General features: G+C 43.1%; 1 protein-coding gene across 1 annotated transcript in view; it reads right to left on the minus strand.

Annotated features, from left to right (window-relative positions):
• Positions 1-2,705: 2,705 nt before the first annotated feature.
• Positions 2,706-13,844, minus strand: part of LOC119408060 (glycogen phosphorylase, muscle form) — a 36,101-nt gene continuing 24,962 nt past the window's right edge. Inside the window, exons 16-20 of the mRNA XM_037674898.1 lie at positions 12,472-12,613; positions 12,067-12,274; positions 9,743-9,877; positions 9,433-9,499; positions 2,706-3,892 (exon numbers count right to left, since the gene is read on the minus strand). Of these exons, the coding sequence (XP_037530826.1) occupies positions 3,743-3,892; positions 9,433-9,499; positions 9,743-9,877; positions 12,067-12,274; positions 12,472-12,613 (702 nt within the window). The 3' untranslated portion in view covers positions 2,706-3,742. The remainder of the gene's footprint in view (positions 3,893-9,432; positions 9,500-9,742; positions 9,878-12,066; positions 12,275-12,471; positions 12,614-13,844) is intronic.

The following is a 13,844-nucleotide window of genomic DNA, read 5'->3' on the forward strand; positions in this document are numbered from 1 at the left end:
TGATGCCTTCAACATGTTCTACGCACTCTTTGAAAACTCGAACAGACCACCCAGCACTAGACTCACCTTATCACAAGAAGAGGAGTTTCTCAGCGTGACCTCAGCAGAAGTAAGGAGTACTCTCAGGAGGATTAATCCTCACAAGGCAACTGGCCCGGACAACATCCCAGGTAACATGCTGAAAGACTGTACCAATCAGCTCTGCGAGATTCTGGCTGACATATTTAACTCTTCCCTCACACTGGCAACAGTTCCCAGCTGCCTCAACACTGCCACCATTATCCCAGTTCCAAAGAGCTCTACAGTGACTGTCTTGAATGCCTACTGGCCAGTGGCCCTCACCCCGATAGTTGCTAAATGCTTAGAAAAACTGGTCATGACCCACATCAAAGCAACCATCAACATCAACAAGGACCCTCACCAGTACGCATACTGCAAGAATCGATCAACAGAAGATGCCATCTCTTCTGTGGTCCACACTGCTCTCACCCACCTGGAGCAGGACTCCTTTATCCGTATGCTCTTTGTGGACTTCACATGTACCTTCAACACTGTGATCCCCCAGGATAATCACTGTGAAAAATCAAATCATGTTGCTGCTGATCTGTTTCATGTTGCTGCTGATCTGTTTCATGTTGATGTGTTTATTCGTGCTCATCAGCTTACACAGACTCATGTTCGTGCTGCTGTTCAACATAATGTTTTTTTTTTGTTTTTTTTTTCATTTAGCCTTTATTTATACAGGTAGTCTCATTGAGCCACGAGAACTCATTTTCAAGAGAGACCTGTTTAGGGAGCACATGGTGGGGGTTAAGGGCCTTGCTCATGGGCCCAGAGTGGGGCGAATGAGGGTGGGGGCAAGTGTGGGTGTTTCACCAACCCCACCCACAATTTTGATGTTGTCGGGGCCGGGGCGTGAACCGGCGATCTTCGGATCACAGGCCCACCTCTCTAACCTCTTATGCTATTAGTGCTTAGCATATTTTAGCTGATGTTTTTCTTAGTTCATATCTTAGATCTTATTACGGTTTTTCTTTTACATTTTAATGTTGGATGTAACTGGGACCGTGTACACAATCTCGTTCCACCACATGTACCACATGTGGTGTGGTGCTAATGACAATAATCTCTGAATCAAAAAAATCAAAACTCACAGCAGAACCTTGGCTGAGTGACGTCACCAAGGCCGTTAGGCAGCAATGTAGGAGGGCGGAGCGCAAGTGGAGGAAAGACAGGCTGCAAGTCTCTTTTCAAATACTTAAAGAGAGTTGGGGCTGTTATTAGAAAGCAGTAAAAGCTGTTAAATCCAAATACTTCTCTGATATACTCTCGCAACCCATGTGTCCTCTTCTCCACACTAAACTATGTTCTCCACCTCACTGAACCATCACCTCTGGAAGCCTTGACTGAGCTGTGCGACAACTTCTTACATTTCTTTTTGGAAAAAATTGCGACCACCCAGGCTCTCATTTCCCCTCCAACTCATGACCCATTCATCCTACCTCAAGCTGTAGCTCTATTTGACCATTTTGAACCCATCACTCTATCTTCTCTAGAGCAGGTCATGTGCAGCTTGAAACCGTCTGGTTCACCCTTTGATGTGGTCCCCCCTCGACTACTAAAGGTTTTTCCTACTTTAGGTCCGTCCATTCTGACTATAGTAAACAGTAGTTTTTCCACTGGCGTGGTGCCAAAAACTTTAAACATGCTGCTGTCCAGCCTCTCCTGAAAAAAAACAAACCTTGACCCCTCAGTCTTGTCCAACTTCCGGCCTGTCTCCAAACTCCCATTTGCTTCTAAACTACTGCAGAAAATAGTCGAGTCCCAGTTGAAGTGCTTCCTGGAGGGTCACGCCATCTTAAAGCTATTCCAATCTGGCTTTAAACCTCTCCACAGCACTAAAACTGCCCTGCTGAAGGTCTTTAATGACATTTTCTTAACCACTGACACCGGTGATTCTGTGCTGCTTGTCCTGTTGGACCTCACAGCCACCTTTGACACCATCGACCATGAGATCCTCATTGCTAGGTTGGAGCAGTGGGTGGGCATCACAGGGTCAGCCTTCAATTGGTTCAGGTCTTACCTCGCTGACAGATCCTGTTGTGTGTCTCCATCGAGGATTTTAGTTCTGCAGTGGCAGAGCTTAAATGGGGGGTTCCGCAGGGGTCAGGGGTGCGCACCCCCCCCCCCCCCCCCCCATCTCGCTGATCTGCTACAACCGTATGTCCCACCACGTTCCCTGAGGTCAGCGGACCAGTTGCTCCTCACAGTTCCAGGAACTCGTCTTAAGCGCAGAGGGGACAGGGCCTTCTCTGTAGCCGGACCAAGACTTTGGAACGAGTTACCTCTGCTTGTCAGACAGGCCCCCTCCCTCTCGGTTTTCAAGTCCTGTTTAAAAACTCACTACTATTCAGTAGCTTTCAACACCAGATGATCGGTGTTTTGATCCTGTATGCTCCACACTGGTTAGTCGTCATTATCTGCATTGTTTTTTTGTCTATATTCTGATTTACTTCATTTTGTATTTTGCTTTGTGTGTTACCTGTTGTTTTGTCTGTACAGCACTTTGGTTGGCCTTGTAGCTGTTTTAAGTGCTCTATAAATAAAATGGTATGGTATGGTATGGTATGGTAACATGCACAGACAAATTATATTTCCAATTCTCTTTCTTCGCTCCACTACAGGGGACAAAAAGTAGCCAGCAATAACATTTTTTTTAATTTATTGAGTTTTAAAAACATCCACTGAGCAGCTGAAATGTGAAACCCTGGCTGTATGATGTGACAGATGTGGAGTCATCTATTGAATTCAAACAGCAACAGTGTTTGTTTTACAGCGTGGGCAGCGGTTTCTGCAGCCCCACAGCAGTTAGACAGGATGAAGCACAGGTTAATGGAGTTACAGTACATCAATAATGTTACAGTACAGATTCATGGACTCATCTATGTTTCACACATAAGTACAGCAGACAATACACACGTCTTCTGAAGACTGCTTCAGGCAGGGAAACTTTTTGAAAATTCCAAATTTCTTGCGTAAACAATGAACCACACAAACATGCTGAGGGGATTTAAACTGAAGTGTTCCCCCATCAATAATAATGTACTAAATACATTCAGCTATCACAATAAAACTGTTATCTCTATATATTTTTATATTAAATATAAATTAAAATGTGAATGTGCTGCAAACATGAAAACATGGCTTCCTTTAAAAATCCTCTGGCCACAGTGTGAGCTGGCTGTTTTGGCTCTCGACCACTCAGTTCCTTCATGTGATTTACAACAAACAGCACTGAGATTCAGCTGGATTGCTGCTGGAGTTTTGTAAAATGGGGAATGTAAGAATCTTGGCTAACATGTCCAAGTTTGTTTGAAGACACTACCAAGCATTTAAATCTTTATGTTTTCAATCTAACATTTGTTCCACAACATTTTAAACCTCTAGGGTTAATAAAACCTCTCTGTCTATCTTCTCACTAAATTTAATAAAAATTTACTATCTCCTAAGTTCTAAATTTGTTACGCTCTGTAAATGACTTTGAGTTAAACAGAGAGAGAGAGAAAAAAACCGAGCCCATTTCAGATAAGTGCTAGACAAACTGGAAGCTGGAGTTGATAAAAAGTTAGATTTTGTCCAGAAATAAAGCCACAGTGCGACGTGATCGGGCCACAGAGTTGGTCTCTGCAGGTTGGACCGCGTGGTGAGCTACGCAGGAAAGTACGGAAGCAGCTGTGGTGGGTTAGCGAGGATCGTCTGGAGCAGCAATCTTCTCCAGACTGGGCTCGATCCCCCAGATCTCCCTGGCATACTGGGAAATGGTGCGGTCGCTGGAGAATTTACCGCAGCCAGCGATGTTATGGATCACCTTCTTGGTCCACTCTTTGGGGTTCTGTCAACAAAAGGGGTGGGGCAGATCAGAACATTGTGAACTTAAATAGTGTCTAGTTAAAGTTAACTCAAGTACATTTTGTTGGTTTAATGAACTTTAAATTTTTTAAAAGCTTGAAAATTAACTCATGTTGTGCCCCCAGATAGAATGGTTCTTTTAGGATATATTTTACACAATGCCATTTTCGAGAAATCTATAGCGTTCATGCTTCCTTTTAATTGAACAGTTACAATCGCAGACAGCAGAGTGCTGTTTGTCCTGCTCACCGATTACGAATAGGAGCAATCCGACCTCATCCTCGGTCCAAACAACCATTTTTCATTCATCATTTTGGATGTAACCATTTACATGATCAAGACTGAAGTGTCTGCATGACAAGTTGAAATCCAAAAACCTCAGCGTCAGCTAGTGACCTGGCATGGAATCTACAGCAGATTCAACAAGCACAGCTTTACAGAGTAAATATGTTTTTTTGTTCATGTTGACTTGCCACAATCAACATGGAAAAAACACTAACATTTCCAGCAAAATTATTGTGGTAATTATATGTGAAGGGGACGTGTCCCCCTCACATTTAATTTTTTTTTTTTGTTTAGACCCACCCACATTTACCATGAAATATTAGTTCACCCAGCGCTGTTTTTATTTCTTTTTGAACAAATCCATTCCCCTTGATTAATAGGAGAATACTCAAACCATTAAAAGTCCACTCCAGGTTTTCCTGGTTACCTACAACAACTCCACATGCAGCGTTTCTCCTTGGTCACTTGGCTTGGCAGGGTGCTCATCTCTTCTGGAGTTTTTGTCAATGGAGCGTGGGGAGGAGGGGGAGACACCTCTGTGTTGCGCGCTAGCTTAACATTACATTAGTGTCGGCAGTTCTTGATCGAGGTGGGGGGTAGGATGCATGAGTGAAGTGGAGCGTGCTCTATTCACACAAGGAGAGCTGTTGGTCAGGCTACTTCTTGTTGTCCCGTTCTCTCCAATATAGTTTTTGAATCAAGTGTTTACTTATGTAGGTAAACATAGATGCTTAACAACCTGTTAATATACACCAGAATGCAGGAAACAACATCTACTTCATTCAAAATTTTCTGGGGGAGGACCCCCAGACCACCTCACCAGTGTTTCCCCCCACCCACACACACACTATAAATGCTTCTAACACCAATAGTTTCTAGGGATTGTTCACGGGTAAACATGCGTTCCATATAACAGAGCTGAGATCCTTTTTATAGGCAAACTAATCTGTTTTTATTTTATTTTAAAAAAATCTTCAGAACTGTTTAGTTCAATTTGAGTGGTTCAGCACAATTTCTCTAAAGCAGGTATAAGGAAAGACTAGCTGAACGTGAGACTTGGCTGAGGAAATGTGCCCCGTAGACGACGCTATGATCAGTTGTTGCTGATATCTGGAACTCCTCTCAGAAGAGCTGTATTCTGATACCCGTACAGTATGTGTGCCCAGGTCTAAAAACCACACAGGATAAATTATAACAACTAAAAACTTGGTCCAAATCTGTTTATCTTTATTTCTAAAGGGCACTCCAGTAAAATAAATCATAAATGTGGGGGTTTTGATTCAATCCACTTTATTTATATAGCGCCAAATAACAACAAAGTTGTCTCAGGGCACTTTATAGGAACTTTCACATACATAGAAAAGCCAGTTAGTAAAGTTCTCTATCTAAGGAAGCAGCAGACAAGTGGGTGGCTACAACATGGCTACTGGTCAGTTGCTTGCAAACACAAGATTTTAGTGAGACTGCAACTGAAAATGTGCATATTTTCTAGCAATTTCTCTGCAGTTTTAAGTTGCCAACTAGTCTCCTAACAGTCACAACTCAGTGAGAACCACCTATTCTTATCTTTGTAGATCTAAACTAACAAAACTTTTTTGTACATGAACTGAACTTGTTCAGACTTTTTCAGAAACAGTCCTAGTATGCATGGTTGTATCAAGGAGATAGGACAGATGCTGCCATTGCTCTGGAGGGACACACAGGTGTTGCTCTTAGCATCGTGCTGTATGGAGATACTGGGTCTGACTTGATGTTATCTCCAGTAAAGACTCAGGGGGTTTTGATAACACAGCTCTGTCAGTGATATCCACATGTCTGTCCAGATATAGCACTGGTTTGGTCTTTCACAAGACTGTGCCTGTCCATACATGGCACATGTGCCTATGGACTTCCTACATCAAGTTGTCACATCCTACTGATATAGGACCAAGAGAAAACCTGTACTGGCAACCATGATATTCATCCATTCATTTTCTTCCACTTGTTCTGTAGCTGGGTCTTGGGTGCAGCAGTTTGAACAGGGATGCCCAGACATCTCTTTTTCCACAGCCACCTCTTCCAGCTGTTCTGGGGGGACTCTAAGGTGTTCCAAGACCAGCTCAGAGATATATGGCTTATTTGCACTGCTCCTAATAAGCCACAACTCTGGGCAGCCTGCCACGGAAAGAACCCTTTAGCACCAATACTTTATCTAGTATTTTTAGCTGATTGGAGGCTGATTCCGGACCTCTTTATGTCCCTGCTTCTCTGGTGGGACCGTTGGAGCTCAGTCGAGCTGAGTCCGGACCGAAACGTGAATGCAGGACACTGACTGGTCAGGGGGAGGAGTCACTGGATCTCAGAAACTATTTGCCAATTTGCCATTTGCAATTTCTCAGAATGCGGCGCAGCGGCTGGATCTATTTTTAGGATTTTAAAACAATAATGACAACATCGTGTTTAATGCTGAAGTCCAGGCGTTTTTTGTGTTTGGTGACTGACGACAAAATTCGAGCGAGCGGTGTCACCGTGGAGGATCACACGAGCTGCCGACCTGTTGAAGCACACGAGGCCAGACCCTGAGCCCCGGCCTTGCTCAAAGACTGGATTCCGAGCCCTGACAGGCGGGAGGACCGGGACAGACGGTGGAAACTTAAAAAAACAAACATTTTATGTATAAAAAATAATGTTTTTTTAATCAGTGAAGATTAAAAATAAACAAACGGTGCCGGCTTTATCATGAAATCCTGTTTTCACTGACTTAATTAAATAATCCGTTAATTAAAGTTAACTCAGCTGAAAAATCATAAAAAGACAAAATTATTGGATCTCAGGAATATTTCCTTCAAACATGTTTAAAGAAGAGACACAGCCTTTGGTTTAAATTTATTCTAACCCACAGATGTACAAATCACAAAACAAGCATCCATCCATCCATTATCTTTACCCGTTTGTTCCATTTTGGGTCACGAGGGTCGCTGGTGCCCATGTCCAGCAATCACTGTGCGAGGGGCGGGGTACACCCTGGACAGGTCGCAAGTCCATCACAGGGACACATAGAGACAAACGAGACAACCAACCATTCACTCTTTCACTCACACCTAGGGACAATTTAGAGTTACCAATCAGCCTAACATGCATGTTTTTGGTCTGTGGGAGGAAACCGGAGTACCCGGAGAAAACCCACGCATGCACGGAGAGAACATGCAAACTCCACCCAGAAAGGCCCCTGGACCGGGGTTTGAACCAAGGACCTGCTCGCTGAGAGGCAGCAGCTCTACCAGTTGCGCCACCGTGCTGCCCACAATACAAACATTACACTTTAAATTAAAGCTTTAAATCAAAGCTAAACTTTAAATCAAAGCTAAAAATAATCTGTATACAAGAAAAAAGAATCTGTATACAAGAAACAAAACCACAATGAGCGCAAATACAGTACATCAAATGATGAAGAAAAATATAGAATTTTAAATATAGATGTTTTTGTAGAATCTGGTTCATCAGAGATTTAATTCAATTCAGTTTATTTATACAATGCCAAGTCACAACAGACGTCATCTCAGGGCACTGAACAGAAACATTCATATATAAAAATAATAATTTAACATTATTTATGAGGAGCAGACTGTTTTGAGTTTAACTCATCGCAGAACTCTCATTAGCAGGACTTGGATTCTGGACACACCTCCAGAATCGGTCCTAATATGAAGTGCAAATCCAGGCTGAGCAGAGTTGGGGCTGATTAGGAGCAGTGCAAATAAGCCAATGGTCTCTCCAGCATGTCCCGAGTCTTCCTGGGGGTCTCCTCTCAGTTAGACATAGAAAAGCTCTTTCGGGATGCATTCAGGGAGAATTCTTACCAGATGCCAGAACCACCTCAACTGGCTCCTATCACTATGGAGCAGTTCTACTCTGTCTCTCCCAGCTAACTGAACTCCTCAATCTATCTCTTAGGGAGAGTCCAGCTACCCTGCAGAGAAAACTCAAATTGACCGCCTGTCTCTGCAGTCTCGCTCTTTTAGTCACTACTCAGAGTTCATAGCTGCAGGTGAGTGTAGGAATGTGAACTGACGGGTAAACAGGGAGATTGTCTTGTAGCTCAGCTCCCTCTTCACCACAATGGACCGGAACAGAGTCCACAATAATACGGAAGATGCAACAATCTATCTTTTGATCTCATACTCCATTCTTCCCTCACTCGTGAACAAAACTGAACTCTTCCACTTTCATTCAACCTTTATTTAGACAGGTTAATCCCTCGGCCTTGAGGCAGCTCTTCACTCCCAACACATGGAGGGGAATCCACCCTTTTCTGACTGAGGACCATGGGCTCAGATTTGGAGGTGCTGATTCACATTCCAGCCGCTTCACACTCAACAGCAAACTGCTCAAGTGGGAGCTGAAGGTCACAGTATGATGATGCCAAGAGGACCACCTCATCCACAAATAGAAACAGAATGCTGAGGGCAACAAACCAGACATCCTCTGCCCCCTAGTTGCACCGAGAAAATCTGTCTTTAAAAGTTATGAACATAATTGTGACAATGGGCAGCCCTGGTGGAGTCCAACTCCCACCCTGAAGTGGTCCACCTTACTACTGTCAATGAGAACCAAATTCTTGCACCATCTGACTGGCTGTAGCAATGGACCACCAACTCCATACTCATGGAGCACCTCCCGCAGTGTACCTTGAGGAACACAAATTAATACCTTCTCCAAGTCCACAAAACACAAGTAGACTAGCTGTGCAAACGTCCATGACCCCTAGAGGACCCTAGTGAGGGTAAAGTGTTGGTCCAGTGTTCCACGGACAGGAAGGACACTGCGTTGTACCTCCTGAATTCGAGGTTCGACCACTGAACGAACTCTCTTTCCTATTCTCTGTTATCCATTTGATCTGACACTGTAATTATTGCTGTACAGTCACATGGGACTATAGATGGGACTGAGCTGAATGCAGCTTCTCAGACTGAGGAGGTCTTTCAGATGAAAGACGAAACATTTCTACAATTTTTTGTTTTTTGAACCCGTCTAGAGGACCAGACTTAACTTCTTTAGATTTTTCTACCTAGATTATTGAGCATGCATCAGGATATCACATGAGCTTTTAAATCAGTTTAATTTCCTTTCAGTGCCCAACTCAGTCTGTTATTAAACTACGTAAATCTGGCAATCACTCTATGCAGATAACAGCGTTTAGGTTTAGGATGTCAGATGATGTGAGCTAAAGCTTGGTTCCTGGTGTGTTGGAACACTGACCTTGTAAAGAGCGCTGACCTTCTCTTGACATTTGATGTAATCTTCGTAGTCTGCAAACACTTTGAATCTGCAGCACAGACATATGGTTATGAAGTGGGGAAAGCTGACGCATATCAACAACGCAAGCATTTGAGACTAAATTAGTCAACAAAACACAAACTAAACATTTTAAATTGAGATGGTGTTAATTACTTACATGAAACAACTAAAAATGTTTTTCATGGGATAATTTTGGATTTAATGTGAACATCTGAGGATGAATCTTACCAACAAAAAAGTTTGATTCCACACAGCATTAGTGAGCTCTAACCTGTCATGGTTCATCAGCATGTTGACAAGGTCCTTAAAAAGTCCTGGCTGAGAGGGGCTGAAGAAACCCCCAGATATCTGATCTATTGCCTGCTTCAGCTCTGGGATTCGGTTGTAATACGACACGGCATCATACCTGAGGATATCCAACATCAAACAATAGGTTAGAGCCTCCATCACAGAGGATATTCATAAAAATAAAATAAACAAAGACATTTTATGTTATCCTATATCTTGATGTCACATTCTCTATTGCTTATACATCAAATTAAAGAACATTTTTGCGCTGAAACTTTGACAGAAACTACTGTCTATATCCTAATAATCCACAACATTTATTGTCCTGTTTTAGTGGACCGACATAAAACATTTTACAACGAGCCTGAAGGTAAAGTTTGTCTAGAAGCACTTCCTGGGCTCAGCGGTGGTTTATATTAGGTGATGAATGGGAGAATTTTAGACATGAATGTTAACAAGCAGTGAGTTGATGTCCCTCATCCTTGATGGATTTAAATAGTGAATGTTTTTAGTTTTCAAGAGGAGTGTTTTTCTGGACTAGAATTGAACAGGGAACGTAAGTAAACTTCAATGTTTTTTGGTGCAAGATAGTGGGTGTGAGTTACACTGTGGAGAAGAACAGAAGGAGTTTCTTTGTTTGTTTTATTTTTGTTTGTCCAAGGCAGAGCAGAGGGACAGATCCTGGAGAGTGGAGGAAGCATATTTATCCACCACCAGGTGCAGTGGAGGAGCCAGTGGGTGGCCAATGGTGGCCTTGATTAATCTTTGGCCATCCCAATAATTTGGGGAAACTGTACTTTTAAGCAATACTAAAATCCGGAAAGCAGTTTTGTCTAAAGATTGGGGTGGTTGGTTTGCATATACATATGGTGATAGTGGCCATCTTGGATTCTGATGTGGCAACCCAATTTTCGAAAGGAAACTTTCCTACGACTAGATGCTGCCACACACCAAAATGGAAGTCGATAATTAGCTTGTTTTTCAAGTTATCCATCCAGGCTGTCGTATTGAAAAGTTTGCAGATGATACAGCAGTGGTTGGATGCTTCACAAACAACGATGAGTCCAGCTGCAGGCAGGAGGTGGAACATCTGGTGAGCTGGTGCAAGGAGAACAACCTTCACATGAATCTGAAGAAGATAAAGGAGATGATTGTGGATTTCAGAAGGTGCAAACACACCTACCCTCCTCTGAACATAGGAGGATCTGCTGTGGAAGTGGTCTCCAGCTACAAGTACTTGGGTGTGCACCTGAATGACAACCTCAGCTGAGGCAACAACACTTCCAGCCTGATCAAGAAAGCTCATCAGTGATTCTACTTCCTCAGGCGGCTGAGAATAAGCTGGACTGTGAAGCTCAGTCCTCACCTCCTTCTACAGGTGTGCAGTGGAGAGCATCCTGTGCTCCAGCATCAACGTGTGGCATGGAGGCTGCACAACTGCAGAAAGAAAAGCTCTGCAGAGAGTGGTGAAGGCTGCACAGAAGATGTTGGAGTCACCATCACAGACATCTATACCTCCAGATGCAGGATGAGGGCCATCTGCATCATGAAGGACCCCACTCACCCAGCACACACACTTTTTGCCCTGCTCCCCTCAGGAAGGAGGTTGAGGAGCATTAAGTGTAGAACCACTAGACTGAGGAACAGCTTCTACCCTGAGGCTGCTAGACTCATGAAGCTCTAACCAGGATAATCACTGTAATACTACTTTAATTGGAAATGTGACACTTTATCTGTGCTGCTGATTTCTTACCCATAAGCTGCTAAAGTCATACCCATCTGCTCACAATAGACTCGTGTTGCAAAAGAGTGTGGTTGTCCCTGGTCAGGACACATGACGCTCAGTTGATATTATTGGTTCTGGAGAAACCACATATCAACCTGATTGGTCAAGAAAGGTGTCAGTCAAAAGGGGATGGCTTACATCACCATTTTGACTCCCTGGTATTTAAAGTAGAAGCGCCTGGTAAAGTGTAGTATTATGCATTCGGCGGCCCCACGGGCAGGCCACTGAATGTTAAAGGGTAGATGTACATCTAATGTTTATTTCTTGAATATTTCATTAAAATACAGCCAGGGGTCCATGAGGTATTTTGCTAACATTACAGATTAACAAACCCACTGACCTTTTGGCAGAGACTGATAAACATTCCCTGTGATTCCTGTTAATTTACTTTTTTAGCATACTGTATGTAACTAGTGATGATCACAAACTTCTGTTTAGATTAAAGGCCTGTTTCTGAGTCAGCACCCAGGCGTTGTTCAGTGTGATGGACATTCATCAGCTTCCAGGACTCTGAAGCTCACCCCTTCTTGTCCATAGCCTCCACATCATGGACCCTCATGCCAAATATGAAGAGGTTTTCCTCTCCGGCCTCCTCTGCCATCTCCACGTTGGCTCCGTCCATGGTGCCGATAGTGAGGGCGCCGTTCAGCATGAACTTCATGTTCCCGGTACCAGAAGCCTCAGTGCCTGCTGTGGAGATCTGCTCTGACAGATCCGATGCAGGAATGACTACACGGGGAAAATACATCAAACAAAGACCTCTGATTTAGACTGGGTTAAATTTTCTACAACTGCCAACACTGGACAGTAAAAGTAACGTACACTGCATTACTGCAGCTGCAAATAAAAGAAGTCTCCTGCAGTGTAAACTTAGATTAGATGTATACATAATTGTGTATTTAAGACTCAAACTATTTAATTTTTACCTTTTTCAGCCAGAGTAACTCTGTAGTTCTCCAGGAAGATGACCTTAAGGCGGTCTCCCACCACAGGGTCATTATTGACGATGTCACCGATTGATGTGAACAGTTTGATGATCATTTTGGCCGTGTGGTAACCTGGAGCAGCCTGCAAACACCCAGCATGCTCTGCTGTCAGCCTCCCACACACAAAAACCCTGTGGACACTGTACAATGATTTTATCTGTGTGTTCATGTGCTGTCTTGTAAGCTCAGTCATCCATAGATAACAACAAAGAAGGTTCAATCTTGTCATCTGGACCAGTTTCTTTAAGTGAGAAAAGTTTTGTCCCCAATCCAGAGGACTTCCTCAGTCTACGGCCTGCCAACTGAAGTCCTCTGGATTGGGGACAAAACTTTTCTCACTTAAAGAAAATGGTCCAGATGACACAATTTCTGGTAGGGGTAGTATTAGTATTATTAATATTATTGCTATTATTATTAGTAGTAGTAGTAGCAGTAGCAGTAGTAGTAGTAGTATTAGTAATATTAGTATGTAGTAGTATTAGTAGTATTAATAGTAGTGGTAGTAGTGGTCATAGTGGTAGTAGTAGTAGTAGTAGTAGTAGTAGTAGTGGTGGTGGTGGTAGTAGTGGTAGTAGTAGTAGTAGTGGTAGTGGTAGTAGTAGTAATAGTAGTAGTAATAGTAGTAGTAGTAGTGGTATTAGTGGTAGTAGTAGCAGCAGCAGCAGTAGCCGTAGCAGCGGCGGTGATGGTGGTACTAGTAGTTGTAGTAGTATTAGTGGTGGTGGTAGTAGCAGCAGCAGTAGTAATTGTTGTTGTTGTAGTACTAGTTGTAGTACCAGTTGTAGTAGTAGTACTAGTTGTAGTACCAGTTGTAGTAGTAGTACTAGTTGTAGTACCAGATGTAGTAGTAGCTGAGAGTCATTCTCAACATGGACAGTAATCCCTCACTACTTCGTGGTTTGTTTTCGCAGACTCGCTCTATCGCGGTTTTTCAGAATAAGATTGGACATTGCACACAATTAGTTGATTGATGGATGAGCCACACGATCAGCATGGAAATTTTATTTAAAATAAATTATATTAAATTATTTAGTACCTGCTGCACATTTGTGCAGCCCATACTGCAGGATAAGCTTCCTGCTGTAGCTGATCAGCTGTTCTCCGTGCAGAGTGGAGAAGTGGGCGTGGCCAAAAGCGCTTGCAGATGGCAGAGTACAGCCGAGGCAGGGAGCTGAAATCATGACATTCTGTGCTCTTTTAGAGCGTTTAGAGTTTAAAAGCATTGTCTATTGTAAGAGTGTGGAAAGGGCGGGGCTTAAAGGTACAGATCCCCCGCGGTAAACGAAGGACCACTGTACTCTGAATGTGACATC

Source organism: Nematolebias whitei, chromosome 1 (genome assembly GCF_014905685.2).
Source record: "Nematolebias whitei isolate Nwh7 chromosome 1, NemWhi1, whole genome shotgun sequence".
NCBI lineage: Eukaryota > Metazoa > Chordata > Actinopteri > Cyprinodontiformes > Rivulidae > Nematolebias > Nematolebias whitei.